The 18,347-nt window shown below is 41.6% G+C and overlaps 1 protein-coding gene across 1 annotated transcript in view; it reads left to right on the top strand.

Moving 5' to 3' along the window:
• The first annotated feature begins 5,322 nt into the window (after positions 1–5,322).
• The window catches only part of CHST9 (carbohydrate sulfotransferase 9), a 92,371-nt gene continuing 79,346 nt past the window's right edge, over positions 5,323–18,347 (top strand). The window contains exons 1-4 of the mRNA XM_086742274.1: positions 5,323–5,496; positions 6,257–6,304; positions 11,575–11,634; positions 13,697–13,905. Of these exons, the coding sequence (XP_086598400.1) occupies positions 13,806–13,905 (100 nt within the window). The 5' untranslated portion in view covers positions 5,323–5,496; positions 6,257–6,304; positions 11,575–11,634; positions 13,697–13,805. The remainder of the gene's footprint in view (positions 5,497–6,256; positions 6,305–11,574; positions 11,635–13,696; positions 13,906–18,347) is intronic.

The raw sequence follows: 18,347 nt of genomic DNA, 5'->3' as shown, positions 1-18,347 counted from the left end.
TTTCCTTAGATACCTTGTGGAGGTGCAAAAGCATAGGACAGTACTGACACTTGGCCCTATGTGAATCATTACACCATGACCAAACACTTGGGACTAATGCTCACATTAGATTTTTTTTTTTTTATCTGTAGTTCTCTTTCTGTCTCCTTCCTACTAGATAGTGTCCGGTTTTCAGTCTGCCTAGTCTTTATTTTCCACTCTCATTTGCCCTAGTCACTTCTCAGTAACTTTTTTTTTCGTGGTACATATGAATACCATAATGTCATAATTTGCTCAGTGTTTGAATCTAGGCTGTCAGAATGGGTTCAAAATACATCTATTGGTCCTAATAAGCAATGCAAACATTCATCATGTAGTACAATGCTGACACTGGCTAAGAGAACTCTGTACTGTTTCATTTCATTCAGTCCTCCCTTGTCTGTGCTTCAGGGCAGCTGCCAAACTGTCATGTCACTGTATTTCTGCTTTTTATTCCAGGTACTCTAGGATGGAAGAGGAACCAGAACACTGGAATTACATGTTTAATGGTATGGTGTCTTGTTTCAACAGATTGTGAATCATTTTGGAGGCACACTCAGTTTCACACATCAGTTTGTTTCTCTGTCGATTTATATAGACAGCTTGTCAACAGATGTTGAATCAGTGCAGAACCTTCCACTATCAAGAATGCTGTTGGGAGTAAGAGATTTTTGTTCATCTCACATTCAGGGGATGCACAGACACCAAAGCACAATATCCAGATTTAACTTCTCTGACATTTAGTAGTCATGTAAAAGATAGTAAAATTGCTCTAAGAAGGGTTTTGGTGGGGTTTTTTTTCAGTTTGTGTAATGCATAAGAGCAGTCAGTCATAGCTGATAAATACAGGCTCCACAGTAGGGATGGAGATGATTTGCTAATATCCCTTCAGTCAAAACTGAAAGACAAGCATGAGGAACATATCTTTCAAGATCTTTATGAATGCCTCTAAGGCATTTAAATCAAACAGTTAAAAAAAAATTGTGCTGAATGCCATGATACTGATAACTGAAACACCAAAGAAACTGTCTCCTAGCTAGGCACTCTAATACAATAGGCTATTATTTTCCAGGAGGTACCATAATCAAGCATTATTTGGCAGAACAAAGATAAATGTTTCTCCTTCTCTAGAACCAGATGAACTAGAAATTACAATGTTACATAGCTTTTACAAACACAGTTCAAAAGCACTGGAAAAACAGAGCTCTTTTGGAATTTTCTCATGAAAGTGATGAACGCTTTCAGAGGAACTTCCTCCTTGCTTTACAAACCGCATTTCAGCAGAAAGGCTTCTGATGCTAGTTGAGGACCTCGTTCATGTATTTGTGGTCTGTGATTCTGTGGTAGGGTAGCAGTCTTCAAACCTCATTTTTTAAGTGAGATGAGACATTTTTCGTTAAAGTGTAACCTTCTGATTTTTAGAGTGGCTATCCAGGAAGACAGCATAGGACAACTCACATAGGATTGGGATCACAGGAAGCCTGTCGTCCAAACTCCAGCACGTGACTGGGTCAGCCATGGGGTGAGGCCAGGTTGCTCCAGGCTTTATCCTGTCTTGTCTTGAAAACTTCCACATATGGAGCCTGCAAAACTGGAAATACTTCAATCTAAGATGTAAATGTATCATATAATAGCATGAGAACATACATACACCCAGCTCGCCCAGTGCTATGGCAGAGAGAGTAAAAGAAGGGGGGAGAATCTCAACCTTCCCATTTACACCTGTGGCTGGAAGCCCTCACCAGCATTTTAAATACAGAATGAATTCACTTCTTCAGAAAATCAATTTTCAGGACATCCTGAGGCATTTTCCAGCCTTTTTGCATTTGACAGGGTAGTAGCTGCCATTTGAAGAGCATTTTAGAACTAGAGTAAGATAACACAGTAACCTTCAGAAAAAAATATTGCAGCTACTGTTTTCTTTTGGCTGTCTTTTGAGACAGGAGCCCATTACAATAAAATAGCTTCACAGTTAACTCATTGAAGTGTTTAAGAGAACTTGGGTTTGTTTCTAGAGACTCCTTAAAAATGAAACTTTGTAAGAGCTGAAGAACAACAGACACTTTGAGATGCCTAATATTTTTGAATGAGCACAAAACTTGCTTTAAAAGGCTTTGATAATTACCCCAGCATGTCAGCTACTGAGGGAATGAATTTTACAAGTTGCTAGCAATTTTTTTAAAGAAACAAGCAAATGCCCCATAGCAATGCTTAGCAGAGGCAAATTTTAGCCTTCTAACTGAGAAAAGGAGCATGTTGTAGGTGGTATATTTCTAGCTAATTAGCTGAAAATTAAAAAAGCTCAAGGAAATAAAATGAAACTACTTGCTGAATGGTTTATGCCCTAGAGCAAAAGACACCTTCATAACAATAAAATGCTTTTAATCACCAAAAGTTTGTCTAATCGTTTCTACACTGATATACAACAGAAAGCACTGAAAACATGCCAGCATAGCCCATCACAAAATTCACTGCAGTAAACTATAATGGCACTTGGAATGAATTTGCCTAAACTAAAAAACCCTCTGAAAGTCTCATATTTCTTCTTTGGAAAAGGAGCAGGCCAAACAGCCACAATTTTACCACAGCTGCTACTTGAGTCATAGTTTTTATATGGAGTTTTTCTTTAAACATAAGAATCCCAACTTCTGACTCCTTGAACTGTGTGTATCTGTGTAGGTGGCTGAGCCAGCTTCAACAAAAACTTCAAAAAATGTCAAGCAGAAACCTGGGCTGTGTGGAAAGTTCAACAAGAGTGAGAGGTTTCTGAACAACTCACAGTAATGGCGCACACTATTTCTGTCCCACCTCTCGTCGGGGAACAGTCCCGAGCCCTCACGGACAGGGGATTGAGGGGGCTTACACACTCTGCACTAGCAGTCCACAGAGAAGCAGGTGTGAATGTGGCGAACTGTGACCTACCCTCCACACCAAACTTTCCTCCACAGCTGCCGCTGCTAAGCCAAGCCTAAAATCTACACAGAAAACATGCTTAAAGAGCCGAACTTAGTCTTACTTTGGAGTGAAGGTGGTTTTAGTTCAGCAAATTGACCTCTAATTTTTGGTAGGTTTCAGCTTCAGTTGTCTTGCTTCCCTACCTGCACTCCCTACTGTCACTCTGAGGAGGCACCGCCACCCAGCCTTGCCTCACCGCTCTCAGAAGATGACTCTGCTACTTTAACCATTGAGCTGCTTGTCTACTAGAAGTCATAGGAAACATGCAGAAACTTGCCAAGAATAGGGTTTCTGTGATGCAGGCGCTGGCTCTGTACCCACTCCACTGACACAGACAGACTGCCGCCACTCTTTTGTAATTTGTTTTTTTTTTTTTGCTACATGTCAGGCTTCAGAAGGTGCTGAGTACATTTACGTAGCTGATGAGCTTCCTAATCCAGTGTCTAATTTCACCTGCATGTTGAATTTTTAATCTTGTAAAGATTCTTAAACCAATAGCTGGAATATGCCCTCTGCACTGGAAGAACCTGTGGTAGAAAAAGAATTATATAAGCTGAATGCATGGCAGGTTTTTTTTATTAAGTTGTAAACCAAGACTTGGCTTTATCCCAAAGCAATTAAGTTATTCCTTTTACTAAAAAAAAAGCAAAACCAACAAAAAAAAAAAACCCAAAAAACCCAAACAAAACCAAAAAACCCAAGATATTTGATCTTTTCATTGTTATATATAACTTTAATCAGTTGATGAGTACAGCCTGAGTAGATCAATCTGAAGAAATATGTTTGCAGCATGTACTTATTGAGTGAAATTAAATCTACAACACTCAGAAGATTAATCTGTATACCCTTATTAGAAGCTTCAGTGACCTTCATTACAGTCTTCCAAGCATATTACCTCAGGAAACTAAAATTCAGTAGGTATGTTGTTTCTCTGTAAAATCTCACTGGCCATCGTGGACTCCTAGATCTCTCTGTAAAATCTCACTGGCCATCGTGGACTCCTAGATCTGTAATTTAAACCCGAGGTTGCTTTTTTTTATTAGGGCATATGGTTATCACAGTATCACATGCCTGCCAGGTTGTCTGAAAGGGGAAACATGCTGAACTCTTGTGAAATAGTAAGCAATCAGCATATTCTGCTGGTAAACCTATTTCACTGCCTCCTTCCTCCCCTTTTATTTCTACCAGGGAGCCAGACAAGCTACAGGTGTGAGGGATAGTCTTTCCTCACCAGAACTTTAAAAGTGGATCCATGGTTGGCTGTAATGGTAAAGAAGGAAAAAGTCTTTGCTCCCTGGGTCTGCTCTAAGCTGCTGGCCTCTATAACAAACTGTGATGAGGGAGATCCTAAAGTGAGATAAAAGAGACAAAATGTATAGCACCACTGTGATGGTATGTGTACTCACACAACCCAAATTTAGCAGGAGCAGGATGGCTTAGTGCTTGGATTGGAAATCCATAGGGAATATCCCAGTGTACAGGTCTTGGCTGCCTATGGCTTCTGTGGATCCTGGAGCCCTTTTCAATGAACACATGTTATCCCCAATGTCTAAACTCTGCTTAGTTAAGCTGCCCTGGAAATCAGAGCAGCACTTAACTCTCTACTGCCTGGTCTGAAACACTGTCTTGAGCTGTTTGGCGATGTTCGGTGGCTGCGCTTCACCGGCTGGAGAAGTGATCCCTGTGAGCTGTCTGTAATGGCGTGTGAGATGATTTGAGACCTGTTAGGGTAAAAGATGTACAGACATGGAGCGTTATATCACTGTTATTCCGAGAAAGGCCTTATCCCTAACTGAGTGATGGGGCAGTGACTCAGCGAGCATTACAGAAGTAAGAGCTGGGGTAATTCTAGTGACGTAGCACTGCTGCAAAGTGCCTAAAGGGGAGAGAGACGGATAGAAGTGGTTTGAGCACGGCTCTGGAAAGTCAGGACTCCTCTATGCTCACCTCATCTTTGCAAGGTCTTCCTTGAAGAAACATAAGCGAAGCAATGTGCCCGTTAAAGTGAGGTAATGTCATTTATCTCCATAGCTGGTCTATTGTCACAATAAGCTGCTCATGTTCACAAGGCACGTAGGAAGTGCTAATAGGCGCTAATTAAATATTTTTCGCTCTCACCCCGTTTCCCACAGACGGCAATAAAGTTTTTGACGCTACCGGTTGTAGCAGCTGATGACAGCTACGACTCGCCTCTCCACCTGGCAGCCCGGATACCTTTGTTTGCTAGCGCCGGGCGAGCCTGTCTCTGGATGTGTAACCGCAAACAAAACCTGCCAGCAGAGCTCAGCCCCAAGAGCCGGGAGGGGAGCAGGGCTCCCCCCGCAACGACATCGGCGGGGCGGGCGAGAAAAGGCTGCACGCACTTGCTCCCGCGAGGATCCACTCGCCTGGCACTGCGTGGGTGGTTGCGGAGGGGGACGGGTGTCCCGTCTAGGCGTGGACCCCTCCCTCCTCAACCCGCCCGGTCCTAAAGTTTTGCGGTGAAACTTTGCGTGTGGGAGCCTCACGAGAGCGGCGGGGTAGGTAAGGGGTTGCGGTGTCCCCCATCCGCGGGTGGGTGGGCTTGCTGCGGGATTTCCCCCTCATCACCGCCCACCTCCGGGAGTTTCACCGGCGGGAGGAGCGGGCGGAGGCGGCGCGGCCGGGGAGGCGGTAGGTGGAGGGCGGAGCGCCCCGAGGAGAGGGGGGTGGGCCTGGGGGGGAGACCTCGCTTCCTCTGTTCTGCTTTGCCCCGGCGCGGGAGCAGCAATGGGCTCTGAGCCTCTGCGCTCGGCCGCCGAGGGTCGTCTCTGCTAGGGGAGCGGGAAGTGGGGGGGGGGGCCTCAGAAGTTGAGGGGAGCGGTGAGCCTCCCGTGCAGGGCTTCCCAGAGGGGACCAACTTTTCTGTTGACTCCTCACAACACCCCCGCCCCCCCCGCCCGACGATCGCCACACAACGGGCATCGGGCACGTCTCCAAGATTAAAATAAATAAATAAATAAATAAATAAAAAATCGGCTCGTGTTGCCGGTGCGTTTTCGAGCGGCAGGGTGAATGCCTGGGGCAGACTGCAAGTCTGCTTGGCATGCCGATAGCACCTCGGTTCGCTGCAGTCAATAAACAAGATCGTGTAATTTCTCCAGTTTAAAAAAAAAGGCGAGGTCTTGCTCTGACACAGACCTTTTGCTGATCTCCCCCATCCTAAGAGGGGGAAGAAAGTCTACCTCCACTTCTGCTAGAAGACTGAGAGCCATCAGGTTGCTGTCTCCTGATCCCTGTTTCTGTTCCGCTTCCCAAAACCCAGGTGACTTCCACGGGACTGCTTTCTGACTTCAGGACGTGCTTCGTCCAGGTAAGGGCTAAGCATGCTGAACCTGTCCTTGTCTGCTAAGGGGCGATGGGGTCCCCCAGTCCTAACTGGGAACTGTTAAGAAGAATAATAATGCTTTTTCCTTTTTGAAGCAAGATGTCCTGCTGATGTATAATGAAACCCTCGGTATTGAATATTCTGGTAAACTGGTGAAGATTCAAACCCAACACTTCCAGTACTGGACTGCCTTCTCTGTTCTCTTTAAGCAAGCAAAACTTTTCATGAGGCTGATGTGTTAGCTTATGTACTCATGGGTAGGACAACTCTGCCTTTATCTGTTGTTAACACAAACATAACTTTTGTTTGTTTTCTTATAAAGAATAAATATTAGAACTGCAGCTTTAAATTAACCTACAAGTGGCTGAGGGTTGCTGGGTGGATTAAACTAATACGGTCTGAAGTTCAATAGGATTTATGGTTGAGGAGCAGGACCAGGTAAGTGGTTGTATTTGTGCGTGTTCTCAGAAGCAATGCAGGTGCTATGGACTGCTTTAAGTCATCTGGCACAATTCCTATGGAAAGACTTAATGGCATCAGAAACCAATATATGCGTCACTAGTAAAATGAGTCTTGTTTACATCCATTGCTTCATTAAGAGGAATTTTTTTCTTTGGAAATATATTGAGAGGATAATGAGGAGCTAGTGACTTTAATAGATAAAAATGTCCAAATCAAATGGAAAATGTATTTTCTTTGCCACACTATTAATTTTCTATAGGATGTTGTATGCTATTAAGTGCATTAATAACAAAACATAATTGCTATAACAATGTTGTGGTCTGCTATGTAACAAGGGAGAGTGAAGTAGAAAAATGTTAAATATGTGCAACTTGGCTGGGTGGGAAGTTGTTTCGGAGATCTTGATGTTCGGAATTTCCTGATTGCTCTTGAAATTTAAAATTCTTAAGCTCTGTTTTTTTTTAAAGGGGCTTTATTGTTTCAGAATTTTCAGTGGGTGAGGGAAGGATGCTCACTTTGTTTAAACAGCTCTCTCCTTTGAAAAGAAGTCCCTAGGTATTTCATACAAAATATTTCATTATTTTTGTCTTACAGAACTCTAACAAAATTCTCTTAACTTGATTTGCAAAGTTGGTAGGTAGTAATCTTCTGTTATTGCCAGTGATAAAAGTTGTGCAGGCCAGATGGTGTCTTCAGTCACACTTCAACACAACCTTTGTATAAGCGACTGTTCAGGTGAAGGAGGTGTCAGCTGAGTCCTGCTGAGGTGCCAGTATTACTGAAATCTGGAATAAAACTCCTTAAAAGCAATGAGAAGTTAAGAAGCAGGTACTCCTTTATTGCAGCGCTGGGCGCATGGGGGATCGCTCCTCCTAGCGTGCACACCGGTCTGGAAATCTGAACAGAATATATTTAGTGATTTCATGCATAATCATTAATAATTCCCAGAATGCTAATACATAATCATTAGTTTTCCTAGAAATCATTATAATATTCCCCACCCACTTGTGCATGCTCAGTCTTTTGAGTCGAGGGTCTTCTGGTGGTCTTGGGGGTCGTTGGAGTGCCCCCTCCTCAAATTTGCTGGTGGAACCCCTCTTTAAAATCTCCATATATGGTCTTGAGAACAGGTTGCATTGCTCCTTGATTTTCTGGCTCCAAAATGATGCCTCAGGGCCTATTTCCACAGCTGGTGTTTGAGGCCTACCTTTGTTCTACCACCTTTCTTAATTACCTCAGACATGCTAGGCTAACTTCTAACAAACGAGATGTTATAATAGTCTAAGACTCCTCGTTCCCTCTAAGGACAAATCAGTTTCATATAAAATGTAACCTATGTGGCTACAGTTCTACAGTTAGCAAGAATCACCTCATATTGATATTTAATTTTCAACATTTATGTCATGTAATACCAGTGGGCCTGGATGCTGGGCATGCCATCTTCTTTGGCACCACGTAGTAAAATACTGTCTGTCATGGTGTGAGAGAGAAACTCATCACTGTGCTGCCCTGTAGTCAGCCCCTATAGTGAGTCCTGCCAGATCGTTAACTGTTCCCCCCAGCCCCAGCAGTAGATTCCTATGGACAGAAGGGCTACATCATGGGAATTGCAGTTTGGGTGTTTTTTTTCGCTCAGCAGTTTATCTTGATCTGGTTATATACTTAATTCAAATTTCTGTACGGACTTTGACTTCACCCAGCCGTAATACTCAGCATAACACGCTGGAGAGAGAAAATAGCAAATATTGTATATTTATTCCTAGAAACCATTGGAATAAACCAGAATGAAGAGTAGCACTGCCTAATATAAGGAGCTGTGCCTTGCAGTAGTTGTTGTGAAGCTAGAAAGTTGAGACATGGACAGTAGAAAGGTGATCCTGGAAAATCACCTATGCGTGAAGTAGAACACAAGCTCACACATGAGAAGTGAGGAAGGAGGGGGAAGTGAGAAGATATCCTTACCTTAAAGTGAGAAGATACCCTTACCTCCTTCCGATGACTGAGCTGAAAGTAGCCTGGGCCAGCATCCAGCAGGACATTCCTTGGTGCAAAATTTTCTTGCCATGATACTCCAGTGGAGGCATCAGAAAATGTATTGCTTCTTGGGTAAGGAAGGAAGAACAAAAGGTGTATGGAGTTGCAGTAGCCTTCTGTGCCCTTTTTCTCGTTTTGCTTTCATTAATTCCGTTTTGTCTAAGGAGATGTTGAGCAGGTGGGAATTTGTGGTAACCCACAGTAATATGAATGCTTTGACCATTATAAAAACCATCTGTTTTTTTTTCATCAGTATTCTGCTGGCTAACCACTCATCTTGATAATCTTTTTTTTTTCAGGTGACAAAAAAAAAAGGTGGAAAGGAATTAAAAAGAAATGTTTCTAAATAGTTTGAGACAATCTAATATTTTGCTTTTGTAGGTTTTTGATTTTGGAACTAGGTGATGGTGAGGGTAATAGTGGCGATGAAATCTGAAGTTAGCTAAACATCCTGCAACCAGATGCCATTGGTTTTCTGTGGTCTGGAATAAGAAGCAGCCAGGAATGGTACCTGAGGGCAGGAGGTGCCTCTCCTCAGCCACAGGTGTATTTGCTTGCCAGGAAGAGAAAGGTGGATGAGGTACTGAAGTGAGGAATCATGCCAAAAGCAGGAGATGCACTCTTCCCCATTTTTGAGTGGCTGTGCTATTTCAGTTGCTTTTGTTGGCCTTATACAGGAATGTGCTTCTTTCAACTGAACTCAAAACACAATGGGGAAAAATGCAAGGATTTTACATTAATGGAATGTGGATTCCTGAAACTCTTAAATTTGACAATGGAATTAAACAATTTGGCTTCAGAAGTGAGTGATTATAAACTTGTCAAGTTTCTAAGTTTTTACTGCAAAGGAGTCTATGTTGTAATCCAAGGCATGTAGTGTTTTTGTCTGCCGAATTAACTGTTTCTGCATGGTGAATAAGAACAATATGTAGTAATCTCTCTCCAATACTTGAAAGGACTTAAAATTTTGGGGTGCATGGGTCACTATGACATTTTCTGTGAAGACTTGAGTTGAAATGGATGGGGCATTGGGGTTGTTACTTCCAAAAGAGATGAGGGGGAGGTTGGTCTAAAGAAAGAATCTCATTCGGGATAGGTGAGAGGGACACAGCAGTTTCTTAGGCTACATTAGTTTCCTGTAGCAAGCCTCCTATTCAGCAGGATGGTCAAACTGTCACCCAGTTGAGCCACGTTGCCCAGAACTGGCAGCAAAGAAAGCTTAATAGGGATGCTGAACCTCTGTCTGGGTACGGCTGATCTCTTTTGAAAACACTTAGGTTTAAAGTAATTGCTTCTTGGCTCTTCCTTCACAGCCACAAGAGAACATTCATCTTGATTAAAGAATATTTGCAGGTATTTCCTCTTTGCCAGGATGAGTGGGTGTTAACCATGACCATTGCTTTTTAATACTAAAAGAGCAAATTTGTCAGTGTTGTGCAGCCATTTTTCAAGTTATACTGGAAAACTCGTAGACACAGACTTTTTTAAATGACACTATCATTTTTTCATATGTAGGTTACAAATCACTATGTTAAATAAATTAAAATACTTTTTCAAGCTGAAAAGCCTTTAAAAATCTTACAAGGTAGCAGAATAGCTTCAGATTTTGGATTGGTTTGATGTATTTAGAGTCTCACCTGTTCTAAAGTAAGTAGTCTTAATTAAAACTAATGTTACTCTTGTTTAAAAATAATCTTAAAACTTAGGCAACACATAAACAAAGAATACAGTTTCATATAAATGAAATTTAAATAAATTAAACTAATTGCAAGCAGCATGAAAACTCTTGATACAGAGATAGTTGTAGTGACTGTGATGGTGGAGTAAATTTGCTTTAGGGTGTGTTTGTTAGTTTTAAAAAAAAAATGCACCTTGAACTGCTGTTTTCTTTTAGGAACTTTGATCCACTTAAAACTGAAACTGCCCGAGCAGAAAAACATCTGTTCTCTTATTCACAGGATTAAATTGCTTGGAAGTGCTCCTGATGTGACTGTGCATCCAACATGATGATGATGCAGGGCTTGTAGATGGTGCTGCACACAACTGTGGCGGTGTTTGGGCAAGGGCAGCTGTGTGACCTGTGCCATCGTGTGTCACGGTTTCATGCGATGGCTGGTATTGCTGAAGGGGAAAAACCATTGGCGCTGTTCCTTGGGTAGATCCTTTGTAGGTTGTAGTTTGATTAAATCAGTGTTTGCCCACTTCCTTTGGCAGTAGGGTTCTGATTCCTTTATTTCTGGATCAGTTTTTAGCTTTCTGAATGTTGCTGTGCACGTAGGTGAGGCCTTGGAGTGATGGCAGGGGCAGGGCAGTCAGGGATGGTGAGAACAAGTGGCTGGCAAGAGCAGCAGCACCAGCCTACGCGTGTTGGACATGTTAATGGAGATGTGGTGTGAGATGCTGAAAGCAAAGTATTGCCCGTGTGGCCCAAGAAAGCATTTTTTGCCCACCTAAGGATATTTATTTTCAGAAAGAAGGGCTGAAAACAGGACAGTTGCCTGTAGTCAGAGACGGAAACAGGTGATAAAACAACAGAAGTGGTGTTATGTGGAAACATGCGAGCATGCACTGCGTGTGTGTCTGGATTGCTTGGTTTTTATTATAAGAGAAAAAGTTATGAATCCAAAACAGCTTTTCCAAAAGAAACTGGTTCCTGCTTTCTCATACCTGCAATTTAATTTGTTTCTTTCAAAGATACTCATTCAGACTTGCATGTCTTATTCTGGATTTTTTTTTTTTTTTTTTTTTTCCTAATCCAGATGCTGTCAATGTCCTGTTACATGAACAACACAGCTTTTGTCTGGGGGAAAACAGAAGAGGTTTGTATTCATTGGTCCTTTGACTGATGGTTCTTGAAGCATTGCTTATGCTGGGAAGCTTCTGCCTCAGCAGCAGAGTGATTTCTGCAGACATGCAAACAGTGCATTTGCTGCGGGACTGAAGTTAGGTGCAAAGACTGGGAGCAAAGACCTAAGTAAACCTTTTAGGGTAGATAAGGAAGACTGCAAATCTGAGAACGCTGAGGGCACTGTAGAAAAAGGAGCAGGCGATAACAGCTAAAGAAAAGCTGGCTCAAAGGAGGCTCCCCTACCCACACCCGTGAAAAAGGCATTTAGCAGAGAATTCCTCACGCATTTTCCTTGCTTTTGCCCAGTTTTCACTGCTTCCTTCCAGTCCTGTCCATCATCACAGTAGCTGCAAACAGGTACATGTGTATAACGTGTAGGAGATTCCATCTCTGCAGGATCAAGGCAGAAAAAAACTAGATGGAGTAAAGCACCTACTCACCCCCCTTCCGTGTTCCAGGTTCAAACCAGATACTTCGTGACTCATACAAAAAGACTTCAGACAGAACATTTACATTCTGTTAATGTCTAGCTATCTGTCTTCTACAGGACAATTACGTATAAAATGGTTAATATTTAAACTCTGATTTACATTTTCTGCAGGCAAGTTTGTGCCTCACAGAGAACTGTATAATTTTAATGTCACAGAATTGTAGAAAAAAATTCTTAAAGTTCTGAGCACAGCTTTGTTGTTACTTTTTTCATTCAACAGCTAGTTTTAATGGGAGTTCCTGCTAACTCTTATGTGTATGTGTATTTTTAGAAATTCAGCAATTATAAATGTAACAGTCTTGAGTTATTTAAAAATACACACTTGTGGAACATGCAGTACTTTTACGTTTCAGAATAACTGTTAAATGCCTGCATTTTCTTTTTCTGTTTATTTGGATGCACATGTACTTTAGCTCTGTTCTTCTAACAGATTTCTCTTTCAAATATTTTTCAGTAGGCTGTCTTCCTTTAAAAGCTTGAGTTTTTCTTTGCGTTCTTTGTGGTAGTTTACCAGACATTTCTATCAGATGCTCACTTACAAGGCTGTCCATTGTGTTGAATGTCAACACTTTTTTTTTTTTTCTTTTGCTGTGCAGGCCATTTTCAACAGCTGCTCTTCAGCTTCTAGTAATGCACTTTCTAAGTGAACGTGTTCTGATTCAGGTTGAGGAGTTGGGGTTTTTTCATGATCCACAGTATCTTCTATGTTCTGTTATAATAAACTTAATTTTATGGCCCCTTTGTGGCAGATGCAGAGTATCAGGGAAATTACTTCCTTTTTCTGGGCCCTCTGCTGTGTAAGAAAGTAATCTTTTTGATAAGGTTTTACATTTTATCTCATTTCCATTGAACTTACTGGCAAGAACTGGGTTCTTGACGAGTTCTTCCATGCTGCAAAATGGTTCAGAAAAAAGATGAGCCATTAATTCCCTTTCTGCTGCATTACTGATACTGTGTTATGCTGATGTTCTCTAACCCCGCAAAACTCAACTTTGATTCATGTTGGAGGGTAAACTTCAGCGTATGACTCCCCAAAGTGTAGGGTAAACAGATGCGGAGGCACTGGGAGAGGAGTTGTATTGTGGGGGTGACTGGAGGCATCATTCCTCGGTCACGCAGTCCAGAGGCAGAGGCGCTGGGTTGCCCATCACAGGGTGGGTGGCAGCACTGGGGTGCAACCTGGCCACCTGGAGAGGGGCCTCCATCTGCCGCTGTAGCTTCTCACCTGTGATGGCTGGTGGACAGTGGTGTACTGGTGTGACAGCTGGGCATCTTGGTTGGAGTGTCACCTCCCTCCATTATGGCCGCTGGCGATGTTCAGCAGTGTGGAGGTGAAATGATCTCTGCAGCCACTTTGAGAAATGCTTCTGCTTGAAACTCATCCAGGGCTGGAAAGATTATCGAGATCATGAACACAAATCTAAGCATTGAAATAAATAGCTTGTAAGAGCTCGGGTTTGTTTATAATATGCTGTTTACACAGTCTCTGGTGAAGAATAAAAATGTAACATAAGAACTAGCTCCATCTCTCTTGTTATTCCAGGTTGGTGTCTCAGGGGAGGATACTGAAGAAGATGCAGGCACACTGAAAACTTCAGAAAAGTGAGCCATGTGTCCTTCTGAAAGCTGAAAAGTAGCCCTCTGATAGGGTCATGAACCTAAGACAAGTCTTTGTGTCTCTACTGATGTTTGGAGTAGCTGGTCTACTCCTCTTCATGTATCTGCAAGCTTGGATTGAAGAACAACATACAGGTACAGTAGGCTTTCTCTCTTCTCTTTTAAGTGTAATTGCATCCATTACTTAAAACATGATTGTGAAGTCAAAATACATGTGGACAGCTGAGGGGAGTCCCTCTGTTTGGCAGTAGAATGGCATTGAAACCAGATTTGTTTTAATTGCTATACTTCATTTAAGCATTAAGAAATTTCTTGAGCCACAGGAAAAGATGCCCCCAGTTACCTAATCTTATTGGATCAGCTTCATTTGCAAAAGCAAGTGTTGCAAAAGCATATTGTGCATGTGTGAAGCCAAGCAAGTCCAATTTAGAAATCATTCTGTATGCTGATTTTCTGTGGGTTTTGCACATCTTATTTTGTGTCTTGTACACAAAAGTGGTTGTCTAAGCAACAATGCTTAAGTGGAATCGTCCTATCCCATTTTTTGTTGTTTGTTTGAGACAGTTAGATATTGGACTTACAAGACTTTTTCATATATAGCATCAGAGTCATATTGCAACTTCGCGTAATTCTGTGTTAACGTTGTCTTGGGATTACACTTCTGAGTTGAATTCTGTTGTTCCCCGTTTGCCATATTTTGATTTGCATCACGAGTTGATCTAGATTCCTTTATGGATTAAACTAAAGCAGGCTATTTACCCCAACCTCTGGTGGGCGCTTAGTTCACAAGACCATTCTAGAGTCAGTCTGAAGTAAACTCCCCCTGAAATGTGTGTAGGGTGGATGTTGGTAAGGTCCTCAACGCCCACTATTTTGTTCTGTAGATCCACTTCAGTTGTGCTGTGTTACTTGATGGCATATCCTTGATGTTAGTTGTATACTTGTTTTGGGAGTTTTTTATTTTCTTAGTTTTTTAGGTTTCCTTGTTTTTTAGGTTTTTTTTTCCCCATTAACAATATGGAATGTTCCCAACCTGTTAGGAAGTCCTGATTTTTATGTCCTCTTGTCTCTATTGCTTGGCTTCCATTTCCTCTGTAAGACTCTTATTTTATAGTATGCTGGTACCATTGTGAAGAAATACATCTGTAAAACCTCATAAATCTTCCGCTGTATTGATCTGTGCTTTTATTCTATATGAGCTGCTAGGCGCAGATGTTTTAAAGAGCAGAAGTGGTGGTGGTGAGAGGGAATCTAGTGCATTATTCCTGCAATTTGTTGACACTGACCTTGAGGTTGGTTTGGTTGGGGTTTTTTTTTTGGTTGTTTTTTTTTTTTGGTTGTTTTGGTTTGGTTTTTTTTTTTTCCCCCAACTAAGTGCAATGATCACAGCATTAATTTCAGCTGGTCCAAGGTATTTACAAGCTTGTATTAACAAAATTGTTGAAAGAGGTAGTACAGACTACCTCTGGAAAGGTTCCCTTGTAATCAACTGTTGACACAAGGGTGCTGGCAGAAGCAGAGCGCTGTGGGGGCAGCCTTCCCTGAAAATCCCTGCTGTTGTCAGGAATGTTAAGGGCAGATACCCTTGCTTTCAAGGTAGTTCAGGAATGTAGATGATGACTGTAGATTATTGATTTGTTTACTTGCTGACATTCTTCACATGCCTGGCATCTTTTCTTGTGCTTTAATTAACCTTTCTTTCCTTGCAGTGCTCCTTGTTGCTATTTCTCACTGTGGTTTTTTTTTCCATTCTTTTCTTTTGTCTGTATGTATCTACCATTAAAAAGAAACAGGAAAAATATATTAAAAAGGGAATTAGAACATACTGTGTTCTTTTGGGCACGCAGATGCTTTCTTTGGGGTTTTCTCTTTGATGTATTGCTATAATCTTCTTCAGGAGAGAGACTTTCCCTTGTACACATAAGTAATTTCCATAATAAAATGGAAGCTATCGGAGAATAACAGAATGGTTAGTGAGCTTAAAGTGTGACTGCAGTTTTGAGTGCCCTTTTATCTCACTGGACCGCTGTTGTGACAGCACAAGATCCACAAAAATGAATTTTGGCATTCTCTACAGTCATTAGGTTATGCATGTCAGGAAGAGCATGGAGAAAATAGTTCTTTGGTGTCTGCTCTTGCCTCTCATTCCAATTTAAGATGTAGAGAGCCGTTCTTTTTTTTTCTTTTTATTTCAAACACCTGTATTTCCTCTAAACCTTCTGCAGCTCAGTTTTCTAATTTTCTCCCCCTGCTTAAGAGTCGATACAGAATAAAACATATTTGCATATTCACAATATACTTTAGTTTAGTTACAGGCATTTTGCACTCTTCTTTTCTCTTCTGCTGTTTTTCATGTTGCCATGTGTTGTGCACTGTGGCTTTTTGGGGCATGAGCTGTGTCTGGAGAATCCCAGACTGACAAGTATCTTTACAAGGATTGTATGTGCTCCTTTAATTGTATCACTAGTTCCACGGCTGTAAGACAGCTACGTTTAATCTGCAAGTGGCTGAGCATGTGATTTAATGTTCTATTAAGAAATGGAAAGCGTGCCTCGTGCTTCTCAACCACCATGCTATGAGCCAAGTAGAGACAAGTGTTTGTTGTAGGCAGAACTATTTTTATCTTCCACGGTGCCCTGCTTGAGACCTACAACATTCATGTTTGCGTTTAGTCGCTGAAGGATGGAAAGTTGGCTGTGTTTGAGTTTAGGGAAGTATCTGTTTCGCACCAGTGAGGTGCTGCTGCTTACCACTCTATTCTGCTGAATATCTGACTTGGAGCCTTTATAAATCACAATCACTGGAAGAGATACTGTGTTTTACTAGATTGTTGTTCAGAATGTTCACACTGATTTCTTAGGCTCTCCTAGCTGTGGTGTGAATGATTCCCAATCAGATGTAGATTATGTGGAGAATTGGAGAATTGTATGGTAATACCCTGTTCCTTATTCTGTTTGTCTGTACTACTGTATCAAAATCAGACTATTTATTTTGATACTCACCATTTCTCTCTCTCACTGTTCATAACTTTTCATGCTAGACCTAATGCCACTTTTCCTTCATAGTTTGACTTCTTTCTCTGTTTTTCTCTTCTTTCTACTTGCTCTTCACATCTCTGAGATGTCTACTGTGAATTGATTCCTCTGTTTGTCTTCTTTTCCTCTAGACTTGATCTTCTCTAAGCATGTTTTTTTTTTTTTTCTGATTTACTTTTGCAAACTTCCCTCATCACTCAAATGTATCCAGCACAGCAACACTTTCACTAATCTTTCATCCTGTCCATCTACTTCAGATGCACCCGCAGGCTCAGCAGCTGGATGTGTCTCTCAGCATTGCCGTGTATTCTGCTCCCTCCCACTGTGCTTGCACTCTTCAGATTATTTCTTGTCGTGCTCATCATCCCTATACCTTAAAAAAAAGATAAAAATCTTTCACCTAGAGATGTCTAAGGAACAGCTGCTAGCTACATGGTGGTCCTTTCTGACGGCTTTTCAGAGACATTAGCAGACTCGGAGAACAGGCGAGTTTCTTGGTTTGGCTCTGTGCATGGAGTGTATAAAGACAGGATGATGTATTCTTACACAGATGTAGCAGAACCCTTCTGTTGGGTGACTTCAGTTCACCTCAGTGGAGTAGTGAGGAACAGACTTGTCGAACAGTCTGACATGGGTGTCAATGCATACAGACTTTATCTGGCTGAAAACTTCATTGACATCAGCATTGGTAGTGAACTGTATATGGAGCACTTCAAGTTCTCCATATGTAAATATAATCACTTTATGTATAAATATGTATACGTAGATGAAGGTCGATGTGAATTTAACTAAATCCTGCACCTTTACTTGACAGTTCTCTGTCTAGTCTTGTGTTCTTCAGTGAAAGCATCAAATATTGTGGCACCGATTAAAAACAAATTACTACTCATTACATGCTTAGTAATTTCCAGCACTGTTAATCTTATACAAGGGAAGCAAACTGCTGGGTGTTTCAGAGTTGATGTTAGGTTTTATACCATGAATCACCTGAATTAGGGGAGTGTGGGGTGTAAGGGACACTTGCATTTTAATCCTGCTGTGATATAGGTGTGAATTGGAGTTTTAAGTTAGGGATTCTAATTTTGTGCTTTATAACTCTTCTTTTTGGGGAGGGGCTGATATGATTTAGTGTGACTCATTACTACAAAATAATCTGAGAATATCTTTGTGAATAGATCTGTATGCTGGGCTTTTTTTTTGGTGGGGTTTTGTTGTGGCTCTTTGTTTTTTGTCGGTTTTCTTCTCTTAAAAGTCCTTTTTTTTTGTGAAGTATGCCTAGTAAATTCATGATTATCAAGGACTACTTCAGTGTTTCATGGAGTGCACTATGATCACTAATTAATGTGGAGAAGGCTGCACTGCCTCTGTCCTCCCATAGATACCTGAGGGTGGGAGAGTCTGCCTCTTCTCTCTCCCAGCAGCTTTGTATCTCACTTTCAGGATACTGGGGTTTTTCTGCATGCTTTCTCCTCCTTTTGCCGGGTACCAGTTTTGTAGTAGCCTGTGGGTGCCCAGGCATCCTTCTGCAGCCTGTGTGCTTTC

The sequence above is a fragment of the Chlamydotis macqueenii genome, chromosome 2, assembly GCF_036417535.1.
Source record: "Chlamydotis macqueenii isolate bChlMac1 chromosome 2, bChlMac1.mat, whole genome shotgun sequence".
In the NCBI taxonomy this organism is placed as follows: Eukaryota; Metazoa; Chordata; class Aves; order Otidiformes; family Otididae; genus Chlamydotis; species Chlamydotis macqueenii.
The sequence above is the reverse complement of the archived record's forward strand: the minus strand, read 5'-3'. Positions and strand labels throughout refer to the sequence as shown.